The 18,704-nt window shown below is 43.1% G+C and overlaps 1 protein-coding gene across 1 annotated transcript in view; it reads right to left on the bottom strand.

The window, feature by feature from the left end:
- Positions 1 to 458: 458 nt before the first annotated feature.
- The window catches only part of CTDP1 (CTD phosphatase subunit 1), a 93,217-nt gene continuing 74,971 nt past the window's right edge, over positions 459 to 18,704 (bottom strand). Inside the window, exon 13 of the mRNA XM_084850053.1 lies at positions 459 to 6,054. Within this exon, the coding sequence (XP_084706179.1) occupies positions 5,913 to 6,054 (142 nt within the window). The 3' untranslated portion in view covers positions 459 to 5,912. The remainder of the gene's footprint in view (positions 6,055 to 18,704) is intronic.

The following is an 18,704-nucleotide window of genomic DNA, read 5'->3' as shown; positions in this document are numbered from 1 at the left end:
CACACATATGGTCTCTGTGCCTGTGCTGAGCCTCATTCGGGAAGCTTCTATAGCTGAGGAACATTTTGGCGGGAACCCTCTCCCCACCATCTACTGCACATATCCCAGCAGGTTGCCACCCATTCCCTCAGTTCCTTGAGACCGCTTAGTGTGGCCTCAGATCTGAGGGAAAAACAATCATGCCTCAGTACCAACATCTAGTCCAACATTGACACCAAAACAGGGATGGTGGGTGGGTTGTGTGAATGCACAGTTGACCATTCGAAGAACTACAGTTACAGGTAAGCAACCTGCATTTCTTCATGGTCTCTGTGCATCACACATATGGGCGATTAACAAGCTCACTTACCAGTGGTGGGTAGGTGTCTTACACCAAGACTGATAACAGCTTGGCTCACCCAAAAGCAGTCTGAACATGTGTTGACATCGAGTTTTGTAGTGCTTCACAAACATTGATGGTTTCGACCACATCGCTGCCCTGCATAAATCTGACAGCGGTAAGCTTTTGGTAAAAGCTGTAGACGTTGCTACTCCATGAGTGGAGTGCACTTCGATGTGAGGAGGGCATTCCAAGCCAGAAAAATCATAGGTCAGACCAATGGTTTGCATGATCCAAGAAGCCAGTCTTTGGGAGGAGACAGGAGAGCCCTTCTTGGGACCACCATAACAAATGAAAAGGTGCTGTGTGGTATAGAATGGTGCTGTCCTGGATTTGTAAAAATCCAATGCCCTCTTGACATTGAGAGAATGCATCTGATCTCTCCAGGTCAGAAGAAGGGTCCTGGAAGAAAGCTGGTAATTATATGGTTTGGTTGACATGAAAATCAGAGACCACCTTCAGTAGAAAGTCAATGTCCGGTCTCAGGTCAACCTTGTCCTTGTGGAAAATCATGTAAGGATGATCCAGTCGTAAGGCACCAATTTCACTAACATGCCTAGAGGACGTGATAGCAACGAAGAAGGCAACTTTCCATGACAGCAGGCAAAGGTCTGTCATGGCCAGAGGCTTGAAGGGTTTCGAGAGGAGGGCGTGCAAGACAACAGAGAGACTCCATTGAGGAACCAGAGTTGTACTGGAGGTGTCGAGTTCTTTAGACCCCACAGAAACTGGCAAGTAGTAGGGTGAGTAAAGAGGGGAAAACCTTGAAATGACCCCCTGTAACAAGAAAGAGCCACCAAATAAACTCTTATGGGTGAAAGTTTTAAACCTTTTTGAAACAAACTATGCAAGAAAAGAACATTTCCAACCGATGCCTGAAGAGGACCGAAAGCATGAAGATTAGCAAATGTCAGAAAAGACAACCACTTTGCAGCATAGGACCACCGTGTAGCTGGCTTCCGAGCCGCATCCAGAACTGCCTGAATTCCGAGTGGAACTCGAGGAATGGTATTCATTGCCAAATCCTCGAAGCCGTGAGCTTCAGAGTGTTGAGATCCAGGTGTTAAATCCTGTCTCGGTCCTGAGAGATCAGGTCTGGAACTTGCAGAAGACGCAAGAACTTCCTAATTGACAGATACAGTAGGGTTGGAAACCATGGCTGCCTTGGCCATCAAGGAGCAATTAGAATGCAGTCCGCCTTGCCATATGCTATCTTCTTCAGCAACTTGGAGAGGAGAGGAAATAGAAGGAACAGATAAAAAGTTCCCCTTGCCACTGTATCTGAAACGCATCGCCCAAAGATGATCGACTGATCCCCGCTCTTGTACAGAAATGACTGCATACCGCATTTGCTGGGGTCGCAAACAAGTCCATTGTGGGACGACCCCATTCCAGGAAAAGACGATCCAAGACACAAGCTGACATCTGCCACTCATGAGATGACTGGTACACCCGATTTAGGGCATCTGCCAAAACATTGTCTTGTCCAGCAATGTGAAGGGTAGTCAAGACAATGTCCTGCTGAATTGTCCATTGGAAAATGTCCAGGGTGAGGTTGACAAGCATGCATGCTACCTTGCTTCTGGATGTGCGCCACAAAACTGCCATATTGTTGGTCAGAATTTGCACATGTTGTCCTTGAAGGTAAGGCTCAAAAGCTCACATCACCTTCCAAACCGCAAGAAACTCTAGGAAGTTTATGTGGCACTTCTTTTCCTTTGCAGACCAGATGCCCTGAGTCGCAACAGGCCACAATCGGCTCCCCATCCCAAGAAAGACACATCTGTCGTCAGGATTCGTGTAGGAGATGGCTGGACAAAGGGGACTCCTCGGTCCAAGTTGGACAGCTGCATCCACCAGAGAAGGGACGTCAACACATCATTTGGGATCATGAGTCGACAACACCAAACATTTGAGGTGGAATCGAAATTTTGGAGCAACCAGTTCTGCAGTGGTTGCATCTGAAGTCTCACCCATTGAACAACTGCGACCGTAGCCGCCATGTTTCAGGAAAACCTGAATGGTGCAGGTGATGACCCATCAATGAAGGAAGACAGTCTCCATGAGAGTAACCAGATGAGCCAGCCGGTTTCAAGGAAGGTAAGCGTGTGCGACTGTCAAGTCTAGACTGTCAAGTCTGATATATTTAAACTATTATTTATTGTTGGCCTTGATATTGTTAGTGATACGCTCCTCAAAATGCTTTTTTTGCATCTCTTATTGTCTGCTTGCATCTCCTTTATGCAAGCTTGTGCTCCATTTTGTTTTCTTAATTTGGGCAAGTCTTCCATTTTCTGAAGGAAGCCTTCTCTGATAGCTTCTTGACTCTGCTCATTAACTATGCTGGTGACCTCTTGGACTTCGTGCTACCCTTCCTAACCTGTGGTATACAATGGATGTTTTGGGAGTCACAATGCTGCAGCTGGGAGAATCTATAGATCACTGCAACCCTATTATCAGTGTAGGGGTTTCACTCCAGCCCTTGGCTATTCGCACAACAGTGGTTGTGGTAAATACTCCTTATTAGTAGTATATTGTATCATAGTCAAGTCTTCCCTACAAGAGATGAAAGAGAATGAGTAGATGGTCCACTTACCATCTGGAGATGCATAGTTACATAATTATAGCTCTTCTTAAAACATAGCTGTGTTAAGCTGCTTCCTGCCCATGATTAAATGGGACAGGAGTCATGGGTGACATCTTTTTGTCATCTTGGCACATGGGAAGGCAAGTGGGTCAAAGTCTGCACAAGCCCATGCCTTGGCCCCAATATTTTCTTCACCTTGGTCTGGAAGGAGGACCATAATGTCTATTTATAATGAGGGTGTGTGTGTGTGTATGTGTGTGTGTGTGTAATGGAATGTGAGTTGTGGAGCCAAATCCATTGACAAAGAATATTTTAATAGCCAAACCATGGGGGAATCTATAGTTGGTTGGGAATAATGGGGCCACAAAATTCTCCCACATACTTCTGCAGATTTATTTTTCAAAAGCACATACTCAGCCTGGGCATACAGCCAAGTGAGCTACAAGAATACAGATACCTTATCTAAAGTTCGGAAGTATATTGGAATCAAGGGTGGTCACCAACCCATTTAAAGTAGAACTTTGGGATGTAGAGCAAATACAGATGACCGGGGCAGGGAAAACATTTCCTTGCTTTTGAACTTCTGAAGAGTCTTTGTACAGCCACTTCCCTTATGGTTTCTTTGGCTGTAACCGAACAGTCCAGTTATTGGTCTGTAATGGGGATTTCTGTAGCCCGTGTACAGTAATCATAACTGAATTATTATAGAGTTGCCTCAGTGCCTTTTAACCTATAATAATGTAAAATGATAAATCTTTTGTGGAGAGCACCTAAAATCCAGATAGACGATTTCACTGCAGGTCAGACTTGCTTTACAAACGTTCCCTTTCAGCATAGTTGAGCTATATATTCAGCCATAAATTATTTTTTAAAGAGAAAACTACATTTCTCTTCATATTAATAAAGCAAGATTGTAATTATTTATATAGTACCATAAGTGTATATGGTGCTTTACAGGGTGCTCACCATCTAAATTTAGATGGGGGAAGGGCAGGTGAGGAAAGGGTGACAAGGAATGAAGGCAAGGACATGTAGTAAGGCTTTATTTCTGTTCGAGACCAGGCATAAGGGCTAATCGAGCTGCTAGACCAGGGGTGGGCAACTTTGGAGGGTTTGTGGGCCAATGTCTGCTCCTTGGAACCCACCATGGACACAGTCCTCCACAGCTGCCAAAGCCCTGGGGGAGCAAAATTTTGCATTAAACCAAGGCATGTGCCCCTGCACACCTTGTTTTAAAATGAGTATGTGCCTTTATTCTACCACCATTATGATGGCAGCCATTTGGAGGTGTCAGGTGCTGCAAAAAAGGACTGGGGGCCGTATGCAGCCTGCTTGTTATCCATCCCTGCGCAAGACAAAACACTTTTTTCAGGCAAGCCTTAGGCATACAAATTGGTCTGCTGAAGGGATTTTTAATTGGTTAGGTGCTGTTTATTTCTTTTAGTGTGTTTTAAATTTGTTTTTATGTTATGTTTTTAATTAATATTTTGTTATAATCTGTATTTTATTGTTAGTCCCCTTGAGTGCCATTTTTTGATGGAAAAGCAGGGTATAAATAAATGAAATAGGCAATACTGATCTAAATAATGAGCTAGAAGTCCCCCACGTCACATGATGAACCGCTTTTGAAACAGAGGGGAAATTTCAAAGGTAGTATGTGTCACAGCATGTGGACCAGTTGTTTAAACATTCTACTGGGCTAGTGCAGGCCCCTTGCATAAAGGTAAGTACGAATTTGGGCCCCACCAATAGCTGACCCATTGCTGACCTACATTAATAAAACAAAGTTATTCTCCCACCCAAGTGTTGCTTGAATCGTACCGTTGAAAATAATAAAACAAAATCTGTTCAAACACATTAGATAAGAATCCTGTGATAAAACCGGTTTATAAGTATTCCCTGTCAATTCACATAGCAAACTTTACAGGAGGAATAGTTATAAGCTTGGAATGAGTAAATTTCCATCAAAGACATTTTGGTCTCATTCCAAAAGATGTTGTTAATTATATTCATTAGAAGTGCAATCCTGGAAAAGGTACATATCTTATGAAAGCAACCAAAATAGAAAAATTAGCACTGCTACTGATGAACTGAGAACAGAGCTTACAAAATGTATTTTATTAATGAAAAGAATCTGTTTTGTAGATCAAATATGAAATAGAATGTACAAAAACTTTACATCTGTTCTTTCAAAGAAATAAAATGCTATCTAGAATTAGCTTGTAGCCATTCCTTCCAAACACAACACAAAATGAGTATGTTTTTATGGCAGCACAATAGTGCACGGTGTCCTGTGCTAAAACTGCAATTTTTAGAGAAGTTAAAAATCTAAATGGTCTCCTATATAATACAACTAATCCACAAAGTAACTTAAAACACAGAAGTCAATCATCATATACTCTTTTAGAAGCAAGTGGCAGGTAGGTCAAGTGCAGAGTTCACAAAGCTTGCATATAGCATTCTCAGTTCCTATACAAATATAAATTGTTCTTTATTTTTTTTAAAAAATCTTTCTATTTGATAACATCTCACTGTGAAGAAAACATATCCCGATCAGGATCCTTTTATCTCATCCATGCAATACATTCCTTAGAACTTCTTTCTTTCTTGTACCCAAAGCTGTCATGGCAATATTTTTTTAATGTTCAGCTGCAAATCTTTGCACTATTCTCTTATAGAAGAAGCTTCTGCACAGCTTATAACATCTCTTTGGCATATAACACCAAGTCCCCATTTAATACTTTTCCTTTAAAAAAGTATATATTCTTTTAGTAAAACACCTTAAAAACATCTATTCCAGATTTTGTAAAATAATGCATTATCACCTCCTGTCTTACTTTGCAAAATATGCACCATCTTTTGGAGGGGACAGGAAATGCCCACCACTGGAATTCTGAGTGGTTGCAAAAAGAAATACATAATTACAAATTCCCTCCCTTATGTAGGTTACATAAAGTCATTCAGTTCAGCTTCTAGTGCTGCGGCCATTTCATCTGCCTCTGAGCTGCTGCCCTCCTCATCTTCATTGCTGGACCCTTTACTTGATTCACTGGCACCATCATCTTCATCTAGCTTTCGCTTGTGACCCCTACAAATGTGGACATAGATAACAATCATGATTAAAACACTGTTCTTACCACCTAACAGTATAAATTCTCCAAAGGAAGAAAACAAGCTACCAAAAATATTGTAAAGCTTTTAGAAGATATATAGAACAATATGTTTATTATTATTTAGCATTTATGAACCGTATAAAATTTTCAAATGCTGTAAAGATATTAGAAGACAAGACAGTCCCTGTCTGCAGGCTCACAGTCTAATAGACAAAATTAAAGGAAAAAGAAATGTGAGAGGGAAGAGGAAAGCAAGCAATTCAGGCATCAATTCTAGGACTTTCATAATCCCAGCAGTATCATCTGATCAGGCCTTTAATTGCACATACACACACAACCCAGCATCCCTTAATCTATTGGCCAATGACTGAGATGAGTAAGTGCTTCCCTTCAGCGCTGCAATAGGCAGAGGAGGGAATCTGTGACAAAAGTTTTTGCTGCTTTCTCTGCCCTGCTGGCTCATTGTGGCTAGGGTGGGGGTGACTTTTTTGGCCTTTTCTCCACTGCAGCCCTTTAAAAACACACACTCTCCCTTTGACATCATGAGAAGAAGGATCAACTATGCATCTCCTGGGCTGTCACAATTTCTGGACTACTTTGAGGGAATGGAGTTTGGGTTCCTGCAGTTCCAAGGCTGCCCTCAATCTATCCCTGACATGCCCTGTGTCCCCTTAATGCTGTTGCAGTACCAACAGTGGAGGAACGATGGCAGTGGAGTATTCCGTCACGGCAACAAGGTAACATCTGGCAGCAGATCTCCTTCTCCACCCATGGACCTCCCTCTGTGCTCACAGAGAGGAAGATCTGCAATATCTTAAGACCTCTGGGATGCCCTCTTAGGGACTGTAAAGTAGGGGTGAACGTGCGTGTGAGAGACAGCCCACACAGACATATGAATAAAGGCTGGATTTGACAGCACTACCATGCAGTGGGGGAATTCGTCCTAGTCCCCCGCAGGCAAAGCATCTTCTGCTAAAGCTAGCTGTCAATGAAGGAAGTAACAGGACTATGTTTTCAAGAGATGGGCATCACTTGCAGTATAGTGATATACTTGGAGTTAAACTAAAAAAGAGAAAATATATATTTTTTGGCTTAAAAACTATCATTCTACTTCAGGCTGCTCTTTCATAAAGTGTTGTAGCAAGGTATTTTATTGTCAGATCTTGCCCTATACTGGAGAATTAATATGCTCGGCTTCAGAGAACACTGACCTTGTTCCTTTTGTACATTTGAATTAGTATCTCTACTCTACATTGAACTATTCCCAGATGGTATGAAGCCTAGACTTTTAAGGTCCAACAGCAGCTAGACCAAGTAATACAAAGTATAAAATATATGTATCACCGAAAAACATATGAACGCAACAAGCACAGAGGCAAAATTATAGTAATGAAGCTAAACCCACCCTATCACAGTGCCCCCAGTGAAATGGGGACCTGGCCATTCTTTCCTGCTAGTCTGGGACTCAGGAGATTTGGGTTCTAGTCTCCACTAAGGCCATGAAGCTCACTGGGTAACTTTGAACCTGTCATTGACTCTCTGCCTAACCTATTTCATAGGGTTGTTGTGAGGATAGAACAGAGAGGAGGAGGACCATGTAAACCACTTTGGCTTCATTGCAAGAGGAAAAAAAGGTGGGATATAAATGTAATCATAAATAAATAAATCTCTTATCCCTGGTGCCCACATAAAAATTAAACATTAGTGTCCAATGTTTAAGGATCCAATAGTGCATTACTTTGATATCCTTATAGTATTAAAGTATAGATCCTACAGAACATTAATTTACTTAGAAAATGGACTCATGAAAAAAAAATATCCTTGAATCTAAATATTCTAAGGAGGTGTGTCAGAATTTCAATATCAAATGGCTACAATAACAAATAATAATTTGAGAAATCTTGAAGTTTGTTTTGTTTTCTATGAAAAGAGATTAACTCTAGTTATTTCAATCAAGTTGGTACAGAAAGCCAGTTCCAACTTTACTATTTGAGTGTGAACTGTTTTGGATGGAGCTGTTGTTGTTGTTGTTGTTGTTCAGTCGTGTCCGACTCTTCGTGACCCCATGGACAATAGCACGCCAGGCCTTCCTGTCCTCTGCTCTCTCCCGGAATGTGCTCAAGTTCATGTTCATTGCATTGGTGATGCATTGCATTTGTCACCGTCCCACCCCCAGAACCGCTTCCTTTTCCCTGTCTCTGTACTCCATTTTCAAGTGCAGAGACATAGCTAGCGTGGAGAGAACCATGCCGGCTACAAGGGGGAGGGGAGCGCAGTTTCTGAGGTCCGAGCCCAGAAACCCAAAAATCCTATGTCCCCCAGACGCTGTCTAAGGGACATAGGATTGCTCCCTAAATATACTTGGGGACTTTAGTATGTGGCAGCTTGCAAATTCATCTCTAATATTGAGCCTATTTGTGATTATTGCATTTCATAAGTATACCAAACAGTGTAACTGGATGTGCAAAATTATGCATAATATATATTTATGTCCTTAAAGCAGTAAAGTTTAGGTCTGATAAGACAGTAAGTATTACCTATGCTTCAACTTATTCCAACATTCCTAGGGTTTTTTCCCTCGGGGTGAGTGGAAAGCAGTGCCTTTTTCATCGCTCCAGTTACTGTAAATGTTACATCTCTAGCTGTACTTCCACACTGTTGTTGTTGTTGTTATGTAGCAACTTTGCAACCCATGAGGGAGATCGCCCCCTTTGCTGGTCAAAGCATACTGGGTACTTGTCCCCTGAAGCTTTACTGGAAAATGCTTGGCAGTTTAGTAATCTGAATTTAATGTTCTACACTTATTCAGAACTGTACTGTGCTTGGTTTTATATAAGTTGAAACATGGTTATGTGAAACACGCGGACCACAATACCAAAGTTCAAAGTAGAATCCTACTTTGAATATGTAGATTAGGTTAGTGCCAGTTATCAATTATGCCAGCTTCGGTTGAATTTCTGATGAGCTGCACAGCTTGTGTAAGTGATGGGATAGTAGTGGGATGAATCTAAAAGACAATGGAGCTGTCATACATTGAAGTAAATCAGGACATGGTGAATACACTGTTTCTGGAGAAACAAGTAAAACACAAAGGGAGAAATTATAAGGAGGTAGATCACAATATAAGGAGAAATTAAAGCACTGGAGTTCAGCATAAAAGAAGGCTACATGGAGTGTATATCTTGTTTGCTGAGATTCCGATATAGTTGTTGGATATAAATACTCAAGCACTTATCAGATGTCCTTAACCTGCTGAGCATTTGTTGTTGTTCAGTCGTTAAGTCATGTCTGATTCTTCGTGACCCCATGGACCATAGCACACCAGGCCTTCCTGTCCTCCGCTCTCTCCCGGAGCGTGCTCAAGTTCAGATTCATTGCATCGGTGATGCTATCTAGCCATCTCATCCTCTGCCGTCCCCTTCTCCTTTTGCCTTCAGTCTTTCCCAGCATCAGGGTCTTTTCCAGGGAGTTTTCTCTTCGCATTAGGTGGCCAAAATATTTGAGCTTCAGCTTCAGGATCTGTCCTTCCAATGAGCACTCAGGGTTGATTTCCTTTAGGATTGACTGATTTGACCTCCTTGCAGTCCAGGGGACTCGTAAGAGTCTTCTCCAGCACCACAGTTCGAAGGCATCAATTCTTCGGCGCTCAGCCTTCCTTATAGTCCAGCTCTCACAGCCATATATTACTACTGGGAAAACAATAGCTTTGATAATACGGACCTTTGTCGGCAAGGTGATGTCTCTGCTTCTTACTATGCTGTTTAGGTTTGCCATAGCTTTCCTCCCAAGGAGCAAGCGTCTTTTAATTTCATGGCTACAGTCACTGTCTGCGGTGATCTTGGAGCCCAAGAAAATAAAATCTGTCACTGCTGCCATTTCTTCCCCTTCTATATGCCAGGAAGTAATGGGGCCAGATGCCATGATCTTCGTTTTTTTAATGTTGAGTTTCAAACCAGTTTTTGCACTCTCCACTTTCACCCTCAACAAGAGGCTCTTTAGATCCTCTTTTGCTTTCTGCCATTAGAGTGGTATCGTCTGCATACCTGAGGTTGTTGATAATTCTCCCGGCAATCTTAATTCCGACCTGGGATTCATCCAACTCGGCGTTTCTCATGATGTACTCTGCATATAAGTTAAATAAGCAGGGCGACAATATACAGCCTTGTCGTACTCCTTTCCCAATTTTGAACCAATCGATTGTTCCATGTCCGGTTCTTACTGTTGCTTCTTGACCCTCGTACAGGTTTCTCAGGAGACAGGTAAGGTGGTCTGGTACTCCCATCTCTTTCAGAATTTGCCACAGTTTGTTGTGATCCACACAATCAAAGGCTTTAGCGTAGTCAATGACGCAGAAATAGACGTTTTTCTGGAATTCTCTTGCTTTCTCCATGATCCAGTGAATGTTGGGATTTGATCTCTAGTTCCTCTGCCTCTTCGGAACCCAGCTTGTACTTCCGGTAGTTCTCGGTTCACATACTGCTGAAGCCTAGCTTGTAGGATTTTGAGCATAACCTTGCTGGCATGTGAAATGAGCACAATTGTATGGTAGTTTGAACATTCTTTGGCATTGCCCTTCTTTGGAATTGGAATGTAAACTGACCTTTTCCAGTCTTGTGGCCACTGTTGAGTGTTCCAAATGTGTTGGCATATTGAGTGCAGCACTTTAACAGCATCATCTTTTAGGATTTTAAATAGCTCAGCTGGAATACTGTCATCTCTGCTACCTTTGTTGTTAGTAATGCTTCCTAAGGCCCACTTGACTTCACTCTCGAGGATGTCCGGCTCAAGTTCAGTGACCGCACTATCATGGCTATCAGGGACATTAAGATCTTTCCTGTATAGTTCTTCTGTGTATTCTTTCCACCTCTTCTTAATCTCATCTGCTTCTGTTAGGTCCCTGCCTTCTTTGTCCTTTATCATGCCCGTCTTTGCAAAAAACGTTCCCTTGATATCTCCGATTTTCTTGAAAAGATCTCTAGTCTTTCCGATTCTATTGTTTTCTTCCATTTCTTTGCATTGTTCATTTAAGAAGGGCTTCTTGTCTCTCCTTGCTATTCTCTGGAACTCTGCATTCAGTTGGATATATCTTCCCCTTTCTCCCTTGCTTTTTGCTTCCCTTCTTTCCTCAGCTACTTGTAAAGCCTCATTGGACAGCCACTTGGCTTTCTTGCATTTCTTTTTCTTTGGGATGGATTGAGTTGCTGCCTCCTGAACAATGTTACGGACCTCCGTCCATTGTTCCTCAGGCACTCTGTCTATCAGGTCTAATCCCTGAAATCTATTCCTCACCTCCACTGTATATTCATGAGGGATATGATTTAGGTCATATCTGAATGGTTTAGTGGTTTTCCCTACGTTCTTCAATTTAAGCCAAAATTTTGCAAGAAGGAGCTCATGATCTGAGCCACAGTCAGCTCCAGGTCTTGTTTTTACTGACTGTATGGAGCTTCTCCATCTTTGGCTGCAAAGTACATAATCGATCTGATTTCGATATTGACCATCTGGTGATGTCCATGTGTAGAGTCACCTCTTGCCTTTATGTGGCAGGTAGGAGAGCTTTAACTGTTTCCGCCTGCTATGAAGGACAATCAGGATCAGGGGGCTTGCCTGCAATTTCTGTTGTAAAACAATGATCCATAAAGGAAATTGATGACTATTTTATAATAGAAATTGCAGGTGCAGGGAGGGGTGGCTGATTCTGGATCCATCCCATAGCAGAGGAGGGGAAGATTAAAGCCCTCCTACTCCCCATGCTAGTGTCAGGGTGGACACTGAGTCCATAGAATCCCACAGTAGTTCTGATTCTGAGGAATCGCTCCTGGGAGAGGAGCGTGCTCATCTTTCCCAGGGCCAACAGCTGACAGAGATTCCTCCCACCTACATTCCTAGCTTAGATAGCAGTCCTGGGAGTGACAGAGTGAAGCAGACTGGCTGGACACGTGATGCCAACGCAGGGAGCGGCGCCAAATGGAAGCCGCGGAAAGGAGGCATAGCGCCCGGTTGGCACGCAAACAATGGTTGCGCCCAGAGGATCCAGGGGAAAAGGGGAGGGACTCTCCCTAGCCCTTAAATTCAGGGTCTGCCAGTGATTCCCTTTCAAACGGGGACCAACTGTTCCAACTTAGGGCATAGGTACTCTGCTGCTCATATCTAGTTGCTAACAGCAGAGCTGTTAAGTTGTAAAAGAGGAATAAAGCTTTGGAAAGAATCCCTTTGTCTGTGTCTGGACTTGGCTACTGGATTAGAGAGGCCTCCAAGGAGCCCTTGACAGCTAGGAATCCAGATTGGCGGCTCCTGTGCCTATTCCAGAGTAAAAAGAATAAAAGCTAGCGGCTACATCTTTAAAATAATGTTTGTTTTGGCCCCAAGATAAAAGTGTACAATGGTGCACTTGCCACTTGTTTCCTTTGTGTCTCTTGGAGAACACTAATGGTTGAAGGGAAAATGAGAGGCTGTAAAAACATGGGAAAATGTACTGAGGAGCCATGACTGGCTGCAGACCCTGATACATATTTACAGATAACAATTTCATTTTCAACATTACAGGTATTCACTGAGGCACTGTGTAGACAAGCACCAAACCTGTCTGTTACAATTCCGCCTTGTAGTGGTTGGCTACTCATCAGCATGGGGTGGGAGGAGTCCCATGTTGCACTGTGGGCTGTGTTTTCTCTTCAGAGATCTATCTCCATTAAGAAGCTCTATATCATCTCTTAATTGATAGTGACCTGGTTTGGATGACATGCTGTGGCTCGTCGTGGGTTAACACACGACAAGCTGCAGGTGCCAAGTTGAATATGCAACCCCTGCTTAGGGGTTGTCATGTCATGTGAACCCAGTGAGCATGGGTTATGTGAGGGTTAAGCAACCCTCGCATAACCCTAAAACATATTTTAAATAACCCATGGTGGGCTGTTGTGTTGTGTAAACAGTCCCACTGGGAAAATGAAAGCTGGAAAGCTTTCCCTGCTTTTCCTACCTCGTTATCTCTGTTACCCTTGTGCCAAGTATGACAGTAATCAATGAAGGGAGGGGTACATATGATGGTATACATTTTCTAAGGCTGATAAAATACATGGTAATTATAGTTAAACATTTTCTTGGGATATCTAAAGGAAAATATTATCTCCTGATGCAAATTTGCAATTACCTAGGGGCATGACCTTATTACGTAAGTGGGTAGATGCTAAAAAATCTCTAACATCAGTTATTTTATCACTGTGTAGGAATTAATGGCATTATCACACATCTGAAATACCCAGTGCAAGGAATGCAATTAACACCTATACAAAGATCCTTTAATATTTTGCTCATAAAACTTATCACCATCAGTTCTTCCATATCAACCACTCTCTTCCTTTTGACTGCCCACAAAAAACAACATACCGGTGAAATGGCAATCAAAATTTTACTTATAAATATATGAATTTAAACTATCCCAAGGGCATTATAGGAAGAAAAATTATAGGCCATGGTCTATTAAAATGGCACTTTCACCCCCTCCTTGTATAGCATTATATCAAGAGGCTTAAGATCAAGGCTAGCCTAATTTCAAGTTTTTAAAGGATCCTGGAGAAGTGACCTGTGTGTGTGTCAGGAGAGAGGAGAGAGAGGAGAGAGAGAGGAGAGAGAGAGGAGAGAGAGAGGAGAGAGAGAGGGGAGAGAGAGGGGAGAGAGAGGGGAGAGAGAGGGGAGAGAGAGGGGAGAGAGGGAGAGGGGGAGAGGGGGGAGAGAGGGGAGGGGAGAGAGGGGAGGGGAGAGAGGGGAGAGAGGAGAGGGGAGAGAGAGGGGGGAGAGAGAGGGGGGAGAGAGAGGGGGGAGAGAGGGGGGGAGAGAGCGGAGAGAGGGGGGAGAGAGCGGAGAGAGGAGAGGGGGGAGAGAGGGGAGAGAGAGGGGGGAGAGGGGGGAGAGAGGGGGAGAGAGGGGGAGAGGGGGAGGGAGGGGGAGAGGGGGAGGGAGGGGGAGAGAGGGGGAGAGAGGGGGAGAGAGGGGGAGGGGAGGGGGAGGGGGAGGGGGAGGGGGAGAGGGGAGAGGGGGGAGAGAGAGGGGGGAGAGAGAGGGGAGAGAGAGGGGGGGAGAGAGAGGGGAGAGAGAGAGGGGAGAGAGAGAGGGGAGAGAGAGAGGGGAGAGAGAGAGAGGGGAGAGAGAGAGAGGGGAGGGGGGAGAGAGAGAGAGGGGGGAGAGAGAGGGGGGAGAGAGAGGGGGGAGAGAGAGGGGGGAGAGAGAGGGGGGAGAGAGAGGGGAGGGGAGAGGGGGAGGGGGAGAGGGGGGAGGGGAGAGGGGGAGGGGGAGAGGGGGGAGAGAGAGGGGGAGGGGGGGAGAGAGAGGGGGAGGGGGAGAGGGGGAGGGGGAGAGGGGGAGGGGGAGGGGGAGAGGGGGGAGAGAGAGGGGGAGGGGGAGGGGGGAGAGGGGAGGGAAAACTCTGCATGCACAGGAGAGTGCAGGTGTGTGCGTGGGGGGGTGTGCGTGGGGGGGTGTGCGTGGGGGGAATGTGTGCGTGGGGGGAATGTGTGTGTACTGTGCATGCGCGTGCACATGCGAGGAAGGACAGAGGCAAGAAGTTGCCCACCCTTGACTTAACACCCTCTCTGCTGTGTTATGCTTTAAAAGTTTCTAGCAGTTATAGATTTAGAACCTCTCTCCTGCTTATTGTAACACTGCCTGTTAGAAGTAATTTAATTTCTTGGGTTTCTCAGAACTTTTCACATTAAAATCTCTTACTCTCTCACTTTTTTCTTATGTGTGTGTTTTGATGTATTACTCAAGACTCTTATGTTTTTATTACATAAACTTTTATAAGAATTCCTTACTTGTGCATGGATTCACTTCAGTCAGTCCCTATAGTACAATTCAGTACATATTATAGTGAAAACAACTTGTTCAGCAGCAGTTTGTGCAGATGTTTTTAAGAGTTTACATTGTGCCAAAGAGCCATTAAATATTACAGTGGTATAGATTAATGCACTTCAGTTGTTACAAACAGCTGAATGGTACTTTTAGAGTTCATTAGGGAAACCAGAGAACACTAGATTAGATGCATTTCTGATTTGCTGAACTATTTTTGTATTCTGCAGACTGCTGATGCTAGTTTTAAAATCAGGTTGCTATTTTATGCAGATCTAACAGCTTTCCACATTAAATATTACTGTACCCATAGTCTTGTAGCACTTGGAATCAGTATGACACACAGAATCCTAAACAGATTACAACAGGCTACGAAAAGAGAGGGGAAGCAAGGCACATCACAGTAAGGGTCAGTGAACAGGGTGATAGGAATCCAGTAATCTACTTACTGAGATTTCCTGAAAATGTGGATGCCTGTTTCGGACAAACCTTCATTCAAGTGTTTGCTTCTCCGCTGATTTCAAAAGTACTTCCACAAGGCAAACAATAGGTGTGATCTGTCTATAACACATTCAGATGTCTCTAGCGACGTATGCCACACAGTAGAGAAAAAAGGTGATACCCCCTACACCAATCCTACTCTTAAACTGAACTAGCAATTTTACCTTGAGGTCACATTATCGTGATATATTTTCCTTGTAATATAACCTTCTGCAAGAGTATCCACGCTTATGTGATTATAATGTGGAAAGAAGGGTGCTATGATCACCCTACCATAGCAGATAAGAGTTTACTCATTGCGTTTCTTATTTAATATGGTTGTGATCAAATTATATTAGATATGAAGAATGTTTCTTAGCCACACTCAAGAATGATCAAGAGATGGGGAGGGTCATAGAAATAGCAGGGATACTGCTGCCAACACAAAACATGATGGTAGAAGTACCTTGAATAAATACTGTGGGACTAACAGGTGAGGGGAGCTGTCCTCAACATCCCACTCCACAATCTTAATCCAAGGTGCAATATGAGCTCATATTTAAGGTTTATTTTGAGTCAGCAGGTCTGAAAAGATTCTAGCACAACCATGGCTGAATATCAGATGAGCCAAGATCTTTATGGTGAGGTTGGAATATTGATGCATATTCTACGGCATCTTGTATGTATTTTTCATTACATTTATGAAGTATCTAGGCTTTTTTTTATTGTATCGCCACCCGCTAGAAATGATTTCTTCAAAAAATTCACTTGTCCATCTCTACTGATTTTTATTTAGGTGTGCATTTGAGCGTATTGTGATGTTTTTGGTTTTATCACTGTAAATTTGGTTTTTAATACCTGTGAATCAACTGTAAATTGCCTAGAGTCATACAAGACATGCAGGTTAATTTTTAAACACATTTAATAAAAGTGTTTTTGGACTAGTATTCCAGATGGGGGGAAAACCCTCTAGAAGTAATTCTAAAAGTTATATATTTTCTGTCAAAATCACAGGATTAGTTTAACATACGTCTACTGCCACTATCCCCTTCATGGATCACTGCCTTGTTGTGGCGAAGGGGCTTGCGTAACTCAGTGAAGCCATAAGCTATGCCGTGCAGGGCCACCCAAGACCAACAGGTCATGGCAGAGAGTACTGACAAAATGTGGTCCACTGGAGAAGGAAATGGTAACCCACTCCAGTATTCTTGCCAAGAAAACCCCATGGAACGTATCACAAGGCGAAAAGATATGACGCCGGAAGATGAGCCCCTCAGGTCAGAAGGTGTCCAATATACTACTGGGGAAGAGCAGAGGGAATTTCCAAGTAGCGCCAGAAAGAGTGAAGTGGCTGGGCCAAAGCTGAAAGGATACTCAGCTGTGGATGTGTCTGGTGGTGAAAAGAAAGTCCAATGCTGTAAAGAACAATATTGTTTAGGAACCTGGAATGTAAGATCAATGAATCAAGGTAAGCTGGAGGTGGTCAAACATGAGATGGAAAGATTGAACATGGACATCGTGGGAATCAGCAAACTAAAATGGACAAGCATGGGCGAATTTAATTCAGGTGACCATTATATCTACTACTATGGGCAAGAATCCCTTAGAAGAAATGGAGTAGCACTCATAGTCAACAAAAGGGTGGGAAAAGCAGTACTGGGGTACAATCTCAAAAACGATAGAATGATCTCAGTACGAATCCAAGGCAAACCATTCAACATCACAGTAATTCAAGTCTATGCCCCAACCACTGAGGCCGAAGAAGCTGAGGTTGATCGGTTCTGTGAAGACCTACAACACCTTCTAGAACTAACACCAAAAAAAGGTGTCCTTTTCATCATAGGGGACTGGAATGCTAAAGTAGGAAGTCAAGAAATAACTGGGATAACAGGCAAGCATGGCCTTGGTGTACAAAATGAAGCAGGACAAAGGCTAATAGGATTTGACAAAGGACAAAGGTTTTGCCAAGAGAACACACTGATCATAGCAAACACTCTTTTCCAACAGCACAAGAGGCGACTCTACACATGGACATCACCAGATGGGAAATCAACCCTGAGTGCTCATTGGAAGGACAGATCCTGAAGCTTAAGCTCAAATATTTTGGCCACCTAATGCGAAGAGAAAACTCCCTGGAAAAGACCCTGATGCTGGGAAAGACTGAAGGCAAAAGGAGAAGGGGACGGCAGAGGATGAGATGGCTAGATAGCATCACCGATGCAATGAATCTGAACTTGAGCACGCTCCAGGAGAGAGCGGAGGACAGGAAGGCCTGGTGTGCTATGGTCCATGGGGTCACGAAGAATCAGACATGACTTAACGACTGAACAACAACAAATGCTCAGCAGGTTAAGGACATCTGATAAGTGCTTGAGTATTTATATCCAACAACTATATCGGAATCTCAGCAAACAAGATTTACACTCCATGTAGTCTTCTTTTATGCTGAACTCCAGTGCTTTAATTTCTCCTTATATTGTGATCTACCTCCTTATAATTTCTCCCTTTGTGTTTTACTTGTTTCTCCAGAAACAGTGTATTCACCATGTCCTGATTTACTTCAATGTATGACAGCTCCATTGTCTTTTAGATTCATCCCACTACTATCCCATCACTTACACAAGCTGTGCAGCTCATCAGAAATTCAACCGAAGCTGGCATAATTGATAACTGGCACTAACCTAATCTACATATTCAAAGTAGGATTCTACTTTGAACTTTGGTATTGTGGTCCGCGTGTTTCACATAACCATGTTTCAACTTATATAAAACCAAGCACAGTACAGTTCTGAATAAGTGTAGAACATTAAATTCAGATTACTAAACTGCCAAGCATTTTCCAGTAAAGCTTCAGGGGACAAGTACCCAGTATGCTTTGACCAGCAAAGGAGGCGACCTCCCTCATGGGTTGCAAAGTTGCTACATAACAACAACAACAACAGTGTGGAAGTACAGCTAGAGATGTAACATTTACAGTAACTGGAGCGATGAAAAAGGCACTGCTTTCCACTCACCCCGAGGGAAAAAACCCTAGGAATGTTGGAATAAGTTGAAGCATAGGTAATACTTACTGTCTTATCAGACCTAAACTTTACTGCTTTAAGGACATAAATATATATTATGCATAATTTTGCACATCCAGTTACACTGTTTGGTATACTTATGAAATGCAATAATCACAAATAGGCTCAATATTAGAGATGAATTTGCAAGCTGCCACATACTAAAGTCCCCAAGTATATTTAGGGAGCAATCCTAAACAGCGTCTGGGGGACATAGGATTTTTGGGTTTCTGGGCTCG

The sequence above is a fragment of the Heloderma suspectum genome, chromosome 4, assembly GCF_057233095.1.
Source record: "Heloderma suspectum isolate Gila_16-S chromosome 4, 16-S_ref, whole genome shotgun sequence".
In the NCBI taxonomy this organism is placed as follows: domain Eukaryota; kingdom Metazoa; phylum Chordata; class Lepidosauria; order Squamata; family Helodermatidae; genus Heloderma; species Heloderma suspectum.
This window is presented reverse-complemented; position numbering and strand designations above follow the sequence as displayed.